The following is a 15,975-nucleotide window of genomic DNA, read 5'->3' as shown; positions in this document are numbered from 1 at the left end:
CTTCATGGCTACCGACGTGAGTGGTAATCATTTATGTATGTATTAGTTGTAATGTAAACAATAGGTTTGTACTAGTTGTAATGTTAACAATAGGTTTGTACTAGTTGTAATGTAAACAATAGGTTTGTACTAGTTGTAAAGTAAATGTTCTGTGGGTCCCCAGGCTCTAAACTGGCCCATGGTTTATAAGAGCCACATTGAGGCTTAATTGGTACTGCAGTAGGAGCACCAGACTGAGCCATTCACACACACACACATCCCATTTCAGCGTCCCCCTTTAATTTTACAGGGACATCAATTATTCAGCATGAGCAGGTGGGAGGGGAGGTGAAGGGTGAGGAGGGGGTGTGGTTTATGTGGAAAGGGGAGCATCATTCAAAGAAGCACCCCCACCCCAACACATCCCATCCCAGCCCACTCCCACCCTAGTCCACCCCATCCCACTCCCAGCCCAGAAAATCCCAGCCCACTCCCACTCCCACCCCATTGCAGCCCACTCCCACTCCATCCCAGCCCACTCCCAAGGCAATGAATGGCAATTTGGAGGCAGCCAAAGATGTAAGGACAAAGAAGGACAAAGAAGCCTAAGGGAGTGATGTGTGACCTTAGCACGCTAGGCAACACAGACACACTTCTGCCCTGCAATACTTTGTTATTTTTACTATTACATTGTTACTGACTACTGCATTGTTGGGTTTAGGGCTTGCAAGAAAGCCATTTCACTGTACTTGTGCATGTACCGTTAAAACTTGAAACACTAAAGACACACACACCCTCACAGTTGCAGTTATAGTAGGCACAAGCTAAAAATACCTGATGCGTTTCTGAGAGGTTCTTCTTCATCATCAAATCTGTGATCTTATTAAAAGATCCCAGTGGAAAGAGAGAGTAGCATCTCAAAATCAACTGAAATAAAAACAAGCAGCCTCTTGTTTGTTATGCTTGCAACTGCTTAAACACACACAAACAGACACACTGACACACACACAGAGCAGAGAGGCCATTGATCAACCTAAGGAAACTATGTCTCGCTGCATGAAGCCAATAAACATGCACGCTCAACCTCAATGCCCTCCTCACACACACACAGCTCAAGAAAGTTCTCTCGTCAACAAAGGGAAAGGGGGATACCTAGTCAGTTGTACAACTGAATGCATTCAACTGAAATGTGTCTTCTGCATTTAACCCAAGCAGGGTGCACTGTGATTGGTTAAAGAGTGAGGTCAGTGAGCAGCGCTTGAGGAGCGAGGGATGGATGGAGAAGAGCAGCGCGCACACACACACACACACACACACACACACACACACACACACACACACACACACACACACACACACACACACACAGAGCATATAACAGAACCTCATCAAACAAATAAGCCACAGCAGGAGAGAGAGAGATGGAAAGAGGGAGGGAGAGAAAGAGACAACAGGACAGAGAACCATTCTCTCCATACTACCATTGTACTGATCACTACAACAGGACAGAGAACCATTCCCTCCATACTACCATTGTACTGATCACTACAACAGGACAGAGAACCATTCCCTCCATACTACCATTGTACTGATCACTACAACAGGACAGAGAACCATTCCCTCCATACTACCATTGTACTGATCACTACAACAGGACAGAGAACCATTCCCTCCATACTACCATTGTACTGATCACTACAACAGGACAGAGAACCATTCCCTCCATACTACCATTGTACTGATCACTACAACAGGACAGAGAACCATTCCTCCATACTACCATTGTACTGATCACTACAACAGGACAGAGAACCATTCCCTCCATACTACCATTGTACTGATCACTACAACAGGACAGAGAACCATTCCCTCCATACTACCATTGTACTGATCACTACAACAGGACAGAGAACCATTCCCTCCATACTACCATTGTACTGATCACTACAACAGGACAGAGAACCATTCCAGAGAACCATCCATACTACCATTGTACTGATCACTACAACAGGACAGAGAACCATTCCCTCCATACTACCATTGTACTGATCACTACAACAGGACAGAGAACCATTCTCTCCATACTACCATTGTACTGATCACTACAACAGGACAGAGAACCATTCCTCCATACTACCATTGTACTGATCACTACAACAGGACAGAGAACCATTCCCTCCATACTACCATTGTACTGATCACTACAACAGGACAGAGAACCATTCCCTCCATACTACCATTGTACTGATCACTACAACAGGACAGAGAACCATTCCTCCATACTACCATTGTACTGATCACTACAACAGGACAGAGAACCATTCCATCCATACTACCATTGTACTGATCACTACAACAGGACAGAGAACCATTCCATCCATACTACCATTGTACTGATCACTACAACAGGACAGAGAACCATTCCCTCCATACTACCATTGTACTGATCACTACAACAGGACAGAGAACCATTCCCTCCATACTACCATTGTACTGATCACTACAACAGGACAGAGAACCATTCCCTCCATACTACCATTGTACTGATCACTACAACAGGACAGAGAACCATTCCCTCCATACTACCATTGTACTGATCACTACAACAGGACAGAGAACCATTCCCTCCATACTACCATTGTACTGATCACTACAACAGGACAGAGAACCATTCCCCATCCATACTACCATTGTACTGATCACTACAACAGGACAGAGAACCATTCCCTCCATACTACCATTGTACTGATCACTACCACAGGACAGAGAACCATTCCTCCATACTACCATTGTACTGATCACTACAACAGGACAGAGAACCATTCCATCCATACTACCATTGTACTGATCACTACAACAGGACAGAGAACCATTCCTCCATACTACCATTGTACTGATCACTACAACAGGACAGAGAACCATTCCATCCATACTACCATTGTACTGATCACTACAACAGGACAGAGAACCATTCCCTCCATACTACCATTGTACTGATCACTACCACAGGACAGAGAACCATTCCCTCCATACTACCATTGTACTGATCACTACAACAGGACAGAGAACCATTCCCTCCATACTACCATTGTACTGATCACTACAACAGGACAGAGAACCATTCCCTCCATACTACCATTGTACTGATCACTACAACAGGACAGAGAACCATTCCATCCATACTACCATTGTACTGATCACTACAACAGGACAGAGAACCATTCCCTCCATACTACCATTGTACTGATCACTACAACAGGACAGAGAACCATTCCCTCCATACTACCATTGTACTGATCACTACAACAGGACAGAGAACCATTCCATCCATACTACCATTGTACTGATCACTACAACAGGACAGAGAACCATTCCCTCCATACTACCATTGTACTGATCACTACAACAGGACAGAGAACCATTCCTCCATACTACCATTGTACTGATCACTACAACAGGACAGAGAACCATTCCCTCCATACTACCATTGTACTGATCACTACAACAGGACAGAGAACCATTCCCTCCAAACTACCATTGTACTGATCACTACAACAGGACAGAGAACCATTCCCTCCATACTAACATTGTACTGATCACTACCACAGGACAGAGAACCATTCTCTCCATACTACCATTGTACTGATCACTACAACAGGACAGAGAACCATTCCATCCATACTACCATTGTACTGATCACTACAACAGGACAGAGAACCATTCCATCCATACTACCATTGTACTGATCACTACAACAGGACAGAGAACCATTCCCTCCATACTACCATTGTACTGATCACTACAACAGGACAGAGAACCATTCCCTCCATACTACCATTGTACTGATCACTACAACAGGACAGAGAACCATTCCCTCCATACTACCATTGTACTGATCACTACAACAGGACAGAGAACCATTCCCTCCATACTACCATTGTACTGATCACTACAACAGGACAGAGAACCATTCCCTCCATACTACCATTGTACTGATCACTACCACAGGACAGAGAACCATTCCCTCCATACTACCATTGTACTGATCACTACAACAGGACAGAGAACCATTCCCTCCATACTACCATTGTACTGATCACTACCACAGGACAGAGAACCATTCCCTCCATACTACCATTGTACTGACCACTACAACAGGACAGAGAACCATTCCATCCATACTACCATTGTACTGATCACTACAACAGGACAGAGAACCATTCCCTCCATACTACCATTGTACTGATCACTACAACAGGACAGAGAACCATTCCCTCCATACTACCATTGTACTGATCACTACAACAGGACAGAGAACCATTCCATCCATACTACCATTGTACTGATCACTACAACAGGACAGAGAACCATTCCCTCCATACTACCATTGTACTGATCACTACAACAGGACAGAGAACCATTCCCTCCATACTACCATTGTACTGATCACTACAACAGGACAGAGAACCATTCCTCCATACTACCATTGTACTGAGAGAACCATCACTACAACAGGACAGAGAACCATTCCCTCCATACTACCATTGTACTGATCACTACAACAGGACAGAGAACCATTCCTCCATACTACCATTGTACTGATCACTACAACAGGACAGAGAACCATTCCCTCCATACTACCATTGTACTGATCACTACAACAGGACAGAGAACCATTCCTCCATACTACCATTGTACTGATCACAGGACAGAGAACCATTCCCTCCACAATTGTACAGGACAGAGAACCATTCCCTCCATACTACCATTGTACTGATCACTACAACAGGACAGAGAACCATTCCCTCCATACTACCATTGTACTGATCACTACAACAGGACAGAGAACCATTCCCTCCATACTACCATTGTACTGATCACTACAACAGGACAGAGAACCATTCCCTCCATACTACCATTGTACTGATCACTACAACAGGACAGAGAACCATTCCCTCCATACTACCATTGTACTGATCACTACAACAGGACAGAGAACCATTCCCTCCATACTACCATTGTACTGATCACTACAACAGGACAGAGAACCATTCCCTCCATACTACCATTGTACTGATCACTACAACAGGACAGAGAACCATTCCCTCCATACTACCATTGTACTGATCACTACAACAGGACAGAGAACCATTCCCTCCATACTACCATTGTACTGATCACTACAACAGGACAGAGAACCATTCCTCCATACTACCATTGTACTGACCACTACAACAGGACAGAGAACCATTCCCTCCATACTACCATTGTACTGATCACTACAACAGGACAGAGAACCATTCCCTCCATACTACCATTGTACTGATCACTACAACAGGACAGAGAACCATTCCCTCCATACTACCATTGTACTGATCACTACAACAGGACAGAGAACCATTCCCTCCATACTACCATTGTACTGATCACTACAACAGGACAGAGAACCATTCCCTCCATACTACCATTGTACTGATCACTACAACAGGACAGAGAACCATTACCTCCATACTACCATTGTACTGATCACTACAACAGGACAGAGAACCATTCCCTCCATACTACCATTGTACTGACCACTACAACAGGACAGAGAACCATTCCCTCCATACTACCATTGTACTGATCACTACAACAGGACAGAGAACCATTCCCTCCATACTACCATTGTACTGATCACTACAACAGGACAGACAACCATTCCCTCCATACTACCATTGTACTGATCACTACAACAACAGGACAGAGAACCATTCCCTCCATACTACCATTGTACTGATCACTACAACAGGACAGAGAACCATTCCATCCATACTACCATTGTACTGATCACTACAACATGACAGAGAACCATTCCCTCCATACTACCATTGTACTGATCACTACAACAGGACAGAGAACCATTCCATCCATACTACCATTGTACTGACCACTACAACAGGACAGAGAACCATTCCCTCCATACTACCATTGTACTGATCACTACAACAGGACAGGGGTTCACATCTATATGCTTCCCAAACCATACAGACACACAGTTACAGCACAGACTCCATATGATGGATGACATCCAGCACCTCAGGTCACCAAACACAACATACGACAGAGACGTGCCTGACCGTGTCACAACAATAGCTCTACATCCCACAGGGACACTGTGTCATGACACATGCCGCTTCATGCATCATACAGTAACTCTACGAGTGGCAGCACTGTGCTGTTTGGATATTCCTGTGATGTCATCTCCATTTCTCTCAGTCTACTGTGTGTGAATGGCTCTGGGTGACAGGGGAAATAGATCCTCATACAGAGAGAGATGACTTCAGCTATAATGACACGACAGAGTACAGACTCACTCTAATGATGCAGACTCACTTCTACACACAACTGTCTGCTTAGGTGAGCTTGTTTGATTTATTTCACCTTTATTTTGACAGGGAGTCATGCTGAGACCAAGGTCTCTTTTTCAGAAGAACCCTGTGATTACAAAAATGATACACATCAATACACTACAAAAAAGCACAACAGAGATACAAATCACAATCATAGAAAACACACATTCTTCAGTAAAACAGATAATCAATCAGCAGCCATCTGAATAGAGATAGATAGGCCTAGAGACACCAAAACATCACATGTAAAGACTTTTGGAAAACTATTCCAAGAGTAAGGTCCAAGGGTCTGGTAGCTCCTACATCTGTAGGTTAACAATGACGCAAGGTACGGCGGAAGTTGTGTAAGGAGGCTTTATAAACTAAAATAGTGCAATGCACCGATCTACGAGACCTCAAAGAGGGCCAGCCTACTTACATCAATGCACCGATCTACGAGACCTCATAGAGGGCCAGCCTACTTACATCAATGCACCAAGACCTCAAAGAGGGCCAGCCTACTTTCATCAATACATCGATCTACCAGACCTCAGAGGGCCAGCCTACTTTCATCAATGCACAGATCTACGAGACCTGAGGGCCAGCCTACTTTCATCAATGCACCGAGACCCCAAAGAGGGCCAGCCTACTTTCATCAATGCACCGATCTACGAGACCTCAGAGGCCCAGCCTACTTTCTGATGCAGAAAGCAGTGATGTGTACTGAACCTGTCACCCTGTGTCTTTGTGTCTGTGACACAGACACAGAGAGAGAGAGAGAGAGAGAGAGAGACAACTTCCCCTCATTAGTGAAAGACCATTGGTCAGCAGAGGGTGAGGGCCAGATAGAGAGAGCTTGAGAGAAGGGAAGAGAGGGAAAGAGAAGTGGAAAGAGCTGACAGAGAAACAGTGAGAGGGAGTAAAAGAGAAAAAGGGAGAAAGCTGAGCAAGAGAGAGATGGCGGGATGGAGAGCGAGAGAAATAGCCCCACAAACACACAGCATATCATTTCTTCCCCAAAACAAGGTGGCCCAAAAGGCACTGGACACTGGGAGGAAATATGCTCCCGTCTGCTCTGTACCACTACGATCAGCCAGAGGTGAAAGATGCCTCATTCCTCATGCCTCCATTACAGAGACCATTAGAGCACATAAAGATGTACTGCCAGATTCTGTTGTTCTACACACCCAGAGGCAGAACTCGTGGATCCCATTTTAATGTCTCTGCATGCACCATGAGGGACATGCTACCTACCGTACCTGTAGACTTCCAAACATTGCCCTAACACTAGTTAGCACAGGCTCGCGAAACTACCTCTTAACTGATGAACAGCTTATAACCTGCTTATGAACGGCTTATAAACTATTGTTCCCGAGGGAATAAGCAGCCTATAAGCAGTATTACCAACCAAGTATTCATAATCAAAGATAGGCCTACAGCACTGCCACTGACAGGTTTCCCCAGATCAAAGCTTCGTGAGGAAGACATTAGGGACTAATTAAACAGCTCTTAAAGACATGCTCCGGTACTTTGGTGACTAGTAAGTATTTTTGAAACCTCCCGCTTTGGCCTGGATGTGTTGATATGTAGTTCACCCATGCATAATCTATGATCGGAATTACTGTCTTACCTCAATGAGGCACTAAACTGCTCGTTTGAAAGTGACTATTTTCTGGAAGGTGTGCTGCGCCATTTTCCCTACATTTCCCCCGCATGGGCCAGACCCCTAGCAATTTGAGTTCCAGCCAATGAGATTCAGCTCCTCGTAATTTGAGTGACAGCTGGCAAGAATCACACACAGCAGAGTGAGAGAGAGAGCAATGATGTGGTGCACATACAGTATCTGCACATATGTGATGTAGTACACTATTTTCGGGGACCACTTTTGGCTCATGGGTGCTACTTTCAGAACAACTTGCTAATAAGTATACAAAAATAACAGAGAATCCCTTTAATCATACAAAATACCGTCTAGTACTACTGGCTATTATACTATCACATGCAGAAATCATGACATAGAGAGAAAGGGGATTTATCGCAGTAGATACAGAGAATGTTGGTGATAGGTCAAAGGTTATACTCACTGGTTCAGTTCAACATCCAAGATGAACTGCTCACCAAACGCATCCACCTGGAAGCTGGCTTGGGCCACGTGGTTCCCCTGTGAATAAAAAAAAATCAGAAACGTTGTACAATCATCTCTATTCCATTGAGTGCTGAAAAAGCTTTTACAAAACAACTAACAATATACATACTGTACATGAACTTTAAGCAAAGGAAGACATTCTGAGAGACAGTGGAGCTGTGATGGAAGCTGAACTAGACCCAGACATTCTGAGAGACATCGGTGATATTAACCATGCAAATCTGTGTAACTCACACCCTCCCACCTCCCCCTGTACTCGCACCCTCCCACCTCCCCTGTACTCGCACCCTCCCACCTCCCCCTGTACTCGCACCCTCCCACCTCCCCCTGTACTCGCACCCTCCCACCTCCCCCTGTACTCGCACCCTCCCACCTCCCCCTGTACTCGCACCCTCCCACCTCCCCTGTACTCGCACCCTCCCACCTCCCCCTGTACTCGCACCCTCCCACCTCCCCCTGTACTCGCACCCTCCCACCTCCCCCTGTACTCGCACCCTCCCACCTCCCCCTGTACTCGCACCCTCCCACCTCCTCCTGTACTCACACCTCCCACCTCCCCCTGTACTCACACCCTCCCACCTCCCCCTGTACTCACACCCTCCCACCTCCCCCTGTACTCACACCCTCCCACCTCCCCCTGTATTCACACCCTCCCACCTCCTCCTGTACTCACACTGCTGGCTCATCCAGAAATGATTGATTTGGTTGAGGGGGAAGGTCTAATACATCCCTAGCTCTGGGCACATATGGCGCGTGGTCTATTACAGGCCCCAGGGGAAATGAGGACTTCCCACTATTGTTCCTGTGTAACTCTGAGGGAGTCCCCAGCTAGTCTAATACAGGACTAACCCCTCCCCCAGACATGGCCCACGGGCCTGAGTCAATACACACCGGACACTGCATTAAAACCAAGGGAGTGTGTGTGTGAGTATGAAATGCCCCAATCTTCACCCAAGAATGACCTTAGACCTCGGGGTCCCCTGTGGCCACAGACACTATTGTTACTATGTGTGTGTGTGTGTGTGTGTGTGTGTGTGTGTGTGTGTGTGTGTGTGTGTGTGTGTGTGTGCACGCGCATATACCGGTATGTGAGTATGTGATTCCTTTTCAGGGCACACTTTAAAATCAAATTAAGCGAATTGAATCCACATGAAGTGGTACCAGTAATTGTGTTCTTCTGGACCAGATTTCCCAGTTTGACTGGGCCGAGCCGAGGCACCGAGACCATCAGCGACTCCTGTTTCATTGATTAGTGCATCATAGCAGGACCTAACTCCACTGATGGAGCTAGGGGCCTACCAGGGAGTGCTGTTATCCTACTACAACACAGACAGCCTTACACACACGCACACACACACAACTGATGGCTATGGGCCCATGACTATAAGTGCTTTTCTTCCACAGAACCGCTTAAACAGCACTCAGCTGAGCTCTTCTCAAAGCTCCTCTTTTAAAAATGTGTACAGTAGGTTACGCCTTTAACTGAAAATAGTAGACTCAACGCAAGTCCATAAACAGTTATTTTTGTGTGTCATACGTTTAAGAATGATTTGACAGGTTCCTTTCAGATGTTATGATACCGAGCTAAAAACAGCCGAAATCAGAGCATAATCAGACAATATGACGCTGAGAATGCAGGCTGTGTGACAAAGTGGCTGATTTGAGGTCAGTATAAAACTCTCTCTGGGGATGACAAGAAACTCAAAGACTGATCAAATCAAATGAAGATTCCATCATATCTCTTTCTCTCTCTTTGTGGGGCAGTATAATTTCACCTGAAGACACCTGATGCAGTTGTGCTGTAAATAGTGGCAAAAAGATGAGGCAGTGTTTCCCCCAAGAACTTTCTTTTAGGCGGCACAATAATCTTTTTTGAAGACAAATGAAGCCAAACCAGTTTATCAGTATCTGGCACACATGTTCCAGTCCCAAGTTAACTGTTCTAATGACGTAAGCTCATGTTCCTTATTAGAGCTCAACATATAGAACACCAGTGAGGTCATATAAACAATCAATGACAGATGTGTCCAATTAGCTTGGTTATCATGGCTAGCCTGGTTCTCTCTCCCTTGGAGTGAGATACAAAGGGTTAACACCTCCCCTGCCAGCCTCAATCTGCAGCCCTTTACCTGACCCTGTGGGAGCCCCGAGCAGGCTAGCCTTTAGACTAGCATAGCCTCTGGAACTATAAACCCATAATAGGTTAGCATCCAGGGGCAGATTGGCCATTTGGCAAATGCCAGATAGTTTTCGCGCAATTTCTCCATTATTCTGGCTGGCCCCCCTACTAAGATGGGCCTGCCTGGTTTTCTGATAGGCTGAGCTGAGGTCATGTTAACTCACATTCAAAGTCAAACGCAGTATGAGCAAACGGAACTGCTCCGACCTTGTCATTATACTAGTAAACAAACTGAAAGGGTGCATATAAACGGAGAAAGGGCACATTCTACATTGTCACCTCACTCAAAACGTCCTAAAACCACAATTTGGTCAAACTATAAAGTGCATTATCCTCATGATTCCTGTAATGAAAGTGTCTGCCCTTGTGCCTGTGCTCTCGATGTCCCTCTGCTCAGGCTGAAATTTCAGGCGGTCTTTTCAAACAGCTCTTGCACTAAAAGGGCACTATCATCATTTTCACAGTATTTTTCCAACTTCATAGTGTGGAAATATATATAAAACACAGACAAATCACATGTGTTGACTGCACTGGAACAACTAGATTTTAGATAAAAGGAAGGAATAATGGAATAAAAATCTGATTATGTTTATAACGTGTACATTTCAGAGGTAGAGAGCCTTATGATTGTATCTGAGTATCCAGACTAGGTCTTCACATCAAACAGATAATTTAATAGCCAAAGCAACCACCCAGCTAGTGAACTGTAAAGGATGCCAACCAGATAGAGAGCAGATGCTCTTTAACCATCCAAGAAGCAGTGTGTCTCAGACATAGGGCCATGTGGGTTACTGGCGAATCCATTGTAAGGGCACAAGCCATTCATTATTCAATAGATTCTGAAGATATTGTGTCAGGTCTACTCACCTTCATAATAATAAGAACCTCTCTTACTATATAAGGAAAACAACATATTTGACCCAATTAAACATGTATGGATGTTATAGGCCTATTTGTCTATGCATTCTAATGCATAGGCTTCATCCCCATGTGTTTCATGCATGGGCTCTTTTTTCTGATCAGGCCTGAGCCTGTCTTTGTGTATGTATGTGCATATAAACCCCCACAATATACCACCAGGCTATCTTTATTTTTCTCAATGAAAAGACACTGCCTACGCTTTTAAATGCGGCGAAATTGGATAGACTATATTTCTGTAAATAGACCACTAGTCAAAAGAACTCGCTTGTTATAGGTGAAAATGTGATCTTGCCGAATTCTCTGTGAAATGCGTAAAAAGGAGATGATTCAACCAAAACATAAACAACATGAGAATAGCGGGATGTCTCCAATAGCAACGCGTACCAAAGGCATTTGTCTCTCTGCACATAGCGGAGCTCCATCGCCACCGTCACCATAACAAATAACACCACCACTGTGTAGGCTACCTGTGTGGGGCTGGAACTGGCTCTAGTCCTGGTGCTGATGACATCGTGGGTGATTTGACTGTGGTTGTGCATGCTGTAGAGCAGACGGCGAGGGACCGTGTCCTCCTTCCAGGCGAACCTGCTCGCATCACGAACAGCCTTCGCCTGCGACAAGGCGTCTCCTGCACAGGGAGGAAACAGCGATGTTTAAGATTGCGATAGCTATCCTGGCGCAAAAAAACACAGCTACAAGCGCCTATACCAAAACATACATCAATGTGAAATAGCACTGTAATGGTTTTGGAATATATTTCCTCAAATAGTTTTAATTAACAATAGATCGATTCCCTTTCATAAGGTTACATTAAATGCAAATGTTAGAGGTTGTTTACGTTGGGGATTCAGGCTCCCTCTCTGGCAGTATAATAACATGAAATGTGGAACGTGTTATTGGTGATGCTGTTGCCATTCGGATCTATTCCAATAAAATACATAGCAATATTTGTTGTCATAAATACATTACCATTTCGAGGTATATGATTGCTGGAATGAACGAGGCACATCAGTCCATAGACGCACAAAAGGGAAATCCACCATCGCCGATACATCGTCATCAGTTCTTCTTCATCGAATGGACAAAAAAAGGGACAAAAAAAAGCGATATCCTAAAACGGATTTGGGCACCTCTCTCTTCGCTAGAGGAGGTTCGGGGTTGAGAAGCACAGATGGACGCGCGCGCTGGTCGTCTGCTTAGCGCAGTCTCTTGTGCTGGTGGCCATCGGGGTGCTCTTGCTGCCCCTGCATTGAGACGATCACGCTGCTGTTTCTACCGCTGGAACGCCAAGTGCAACTGAGCGCGCTGAGTCTCTATGGATAGAGCGGAGAAGGAGGAGAGGTAAGAGGAGAGGAGTGGGGACACATTAAAGCACATCAATATCCAGTAGCTCACTGCAGAAGCGCCTCATGCGTAAACATGCGAGGAGAACAGCGATTGCCGAGATGGGATGTCGGGAACTGTAGTGTGCACGCTCCATCTCCATACAGACCTAGACTACTGACCGCTTCTGCGCATAATCAAGGGCACAATCACTGAAGGGCACGGTCAAGATAAACCAACTGTAATACTGCTATGTTGTGTAATAACAGCCCATCATGCTCTTTCTAGACTATATTCTCAGTTGCTGTATAATTAGCCCAACCCACAGCCAGATGACGCTATTATTCATTTTACGTAATCTGCGTCCACCTGTTATGTGCCCAGCCGTCTGTCTATACACTGGTGTCCCCCTGTGACCGGCTCATACATGAAACATCCTCCGTTCAGGCTGCAAAGGCATCAGTTTCCTCCTAAAATCGGTTTAATAACTGCCCTTCGGTCTAAAAAAACGTGAAAATATAAGTACTATTTGAATAAAATAAAATGTTCCACTACCATGCTAGAGTGGCTAAAGCTACTTCCTGATGTTGCCATGGATAAACTACTGTAAGCAGGTCCCCTACAAGCATGCACATACACCAGAAATCATCACAACTTGATCATGTATTAAACCCCTTTAGGCCTAAAGCGCATTTTAGGCGCAATCCAGAGGTAATAACATTCAAGATTCTCTGGTCTGATGAAACCAAGATGAACCTGTTTGGCCTGAATGCCAAGCGTCATGTCTGGAGGAAACCTGGCACCATCCCTACAGTGAAGCATGGTGGTGGCAGCATCATACTGTGGGGATGTTTTTCAGCGGCAGGGACTGGGAGACTAGTCAGGATTGAGGGAAAGAGGAACAAAGCAAAGTACAGAGAGAACCTTGTGGCCAGATGTAAGCCACTCCTCAGTAAAAGGTAGTAGCCAGCCTGCTTGGAGCCAAAAGGCACCTAAAGGACTCTCCGACCATGAGAAACAAGATTCTCTGGTCTGCTGAAACCAAGATTGAACTCTTTGGCATGACTAGTCAGGATCGAGGGAAAGATTAACCTAGAAAATTACAGAGATCCTTGAGGAAAAGCGCTCTGGACCAGGTTAGGACCGCAGACTGGGTCGAAGGTTCACCTTCCAACAGAACAACAACCCTAAGCACACAGCCAAGACAACGCATGAGTGGCTTCAGGACAAGTCTATTAATGTTCTTTGAGTGGCCAAGACAGAGCCTGGACTTGAACCCGATCGAACATCCATGGAGAGACCTGAAAATAGCTGTGCAGCGACGCGCTCCATTCAACCTGACAGAGCTTGAGAGGATCTGCAGAGAAGAATGGGAGAAACTCCCCAAATACAGGTGTGCCAAGTTCGTAGCGTCATACCCAAGAAGACTCGAGACTGTATTTGCTGCCAAAGGTGCTTCAACAAAGTACTGAGTAAAGTGTCTGAATACGTTTTTTAAATACATTTGCAAAAATGTCTAAAAAGCAGTTTTTGCTTTGTCATTATGGGTGTGTAGATTGAGGAGGAAAAAAATCTATTTAATCCATTTTAGAATAAGGCTGTAACTTAACAAAATGTGGAAAAAGTCAAGGGGTCTGAATACATTCCAAGTGCATTGTATGGCTAGCCCCAAATCCTCCTCAACATTACTTCCACCTGCTGTCTTTACCTATTGATTGCTCATTGTCAGCAAATAATCCTTGCCTCTGTTCAGGCATGTGTACAGATAGGGCTCTACCTGTGCAGAGCACATGCCCCTTCCAGTCTCCAAAGTGCCCTTTTCCATGGTGGTATAATTTCCCCCAAAAATGTGTAAAATAAAATACAATAAATATGTAATTGTTTTAATCCCACTGAACTCGAATTCGCACCTATTCTCCCGAACCAAAAATGTGTGCGTCTTGATTGTTGACCAATGACCACCAGCGTTGCATAGGTAAAATCACTGGGGAAGCCTCCACTATTCGAGCACCATTTCAACTTCAACATCATCAAATCACCTTTGCTTAGTCTAATACACTGACAACTAAAAGATACCAAAAATGATTTAGTCCAATCAACAAGGCTAAATACATGTACGTACATGCGTGCTCTTTCATGCAAGTAGAAAAACATGTTGACTCACTCTACTTGTAGAGAAATGCCAATGCCATCCTCTATTTCATGTTGACGAAATGGTCTATCACTCTGTCATACAGTACATGCTTTTATCTTTTGGTGTCCTGGGCTACCTGGCTAAAAGGCCTGCTAGCTAGCTTAACTTTAATTCATGGGCAACGTTAGCTATTTAACATTCGTGTTCTACATCTAGCTACATATTGAACTTCCATCCTCTCAGGCCAGGGGCACAACAATGTATAAATTAATGGTTGGATCAGAATCGCCGTTCTAATCATTGTAAAGTACAGAGAATTAAGTAAAAACACAACTCCAAATCCCTATCTGTCAAGAGAATTAAGTTCTCAGTGTTCATAAACCCAATTGAATTGATTACTCATCCTGATATCCAGAATTTGTAGGAAACTGGTTGGAATGAATCAGACAGAGGCCCAGCTACAATTGTCAGGAATGTTTATTTAGAGAGCTCTGCCTATCATTTCCGTTACATTGGTCTATATACCTCACATTTCATCATAAATGTCCCTCCTCCTCTCAGATACAATGGCAACATAGTTCACAAGTCTTCTCCTACTCATAAATATTCTGCCACCTGTTAAACGATCTACTACAAGCCCAAGGTCTCTCCCCTCCCTTGGTGGGGATAGAATGTCCTGTAAGGAACACAGTATTCCAGCCGGTCTGACGATAGCTCCATTTGTTTCTAACAAGGAACAGAAAGTTCACACACATTAGATTTAGTGTTATGATTCTAATAAGATTCATACAATCATACAGTGACAGGGTAGTATTCTGTCAGTTATAGTTCATTATTCATAAAAAATCCCATACCACTATCTCCATTACATTTACATTACATTTAAGTCATTTAGCAGACGCTCTTATCCAGAGCGACTTAC

The 15,975-nt window shown here is 44.6% G+C and overlaps 1 protein-coding gene across 2 annotated transcripts in view; it reads right to left on the bottom strand.

Moving 5' to 3' along the window:
• Positions 1–13,206, bottom strand: part of LOC115146689 (disintegrin and metalloproteinase domain-containing protein 22-like) — a 102,475-nt gene extending 89,269 nt beyond the window's left edge. For both annotated transcript variants that reach the window (XM_065006762.1, XM_065006764.1), the window contains exons 1-3: positions 12,566–13,206; positions 12,064–12,224; positions 8,435–8,511 (exon numbers count right to left, since the gene is read on the bottom strand). In XM_065006762.1, coding sequence (XP_064862834.1) covers positions 8,435–8,511; positions 12,064–12,224; positions 12,566–12,656 — 329 coding nt within the window. In that variant the 5' untranslated portion in view covers positions 12,657–13,206. The remainder of the gene's footprint in view (positions 1–8,434; positions 8,512–12,063; positions 12,225–12,565) is intronic.
• Between the last annotated feature and the right edge of the window lie 2,769 nt (positions 13,207–15,975).

Source organism: Oncorhynchus nerka, linkage group LG3 (genome assembly GCF_034236695.1).
Source record: "Oncorhynchus nerka isolate Pitt River linkage group LG3, Oner_Uvic_2.0, whole genome shotgun sequence".
Classification (NCBI taxonomy): Eukaryota; Metazoa; Chordata; class Actinopteri; order Salmoniformes; family Salmonidae; genus Oncorhynchus; species Oncorhynchus nerka.
The sequence above is the reverse complement of the archived record's forward strand: the minus strand, read 5'-3'. Positions and strand labels throughout refer to the sequence as shown.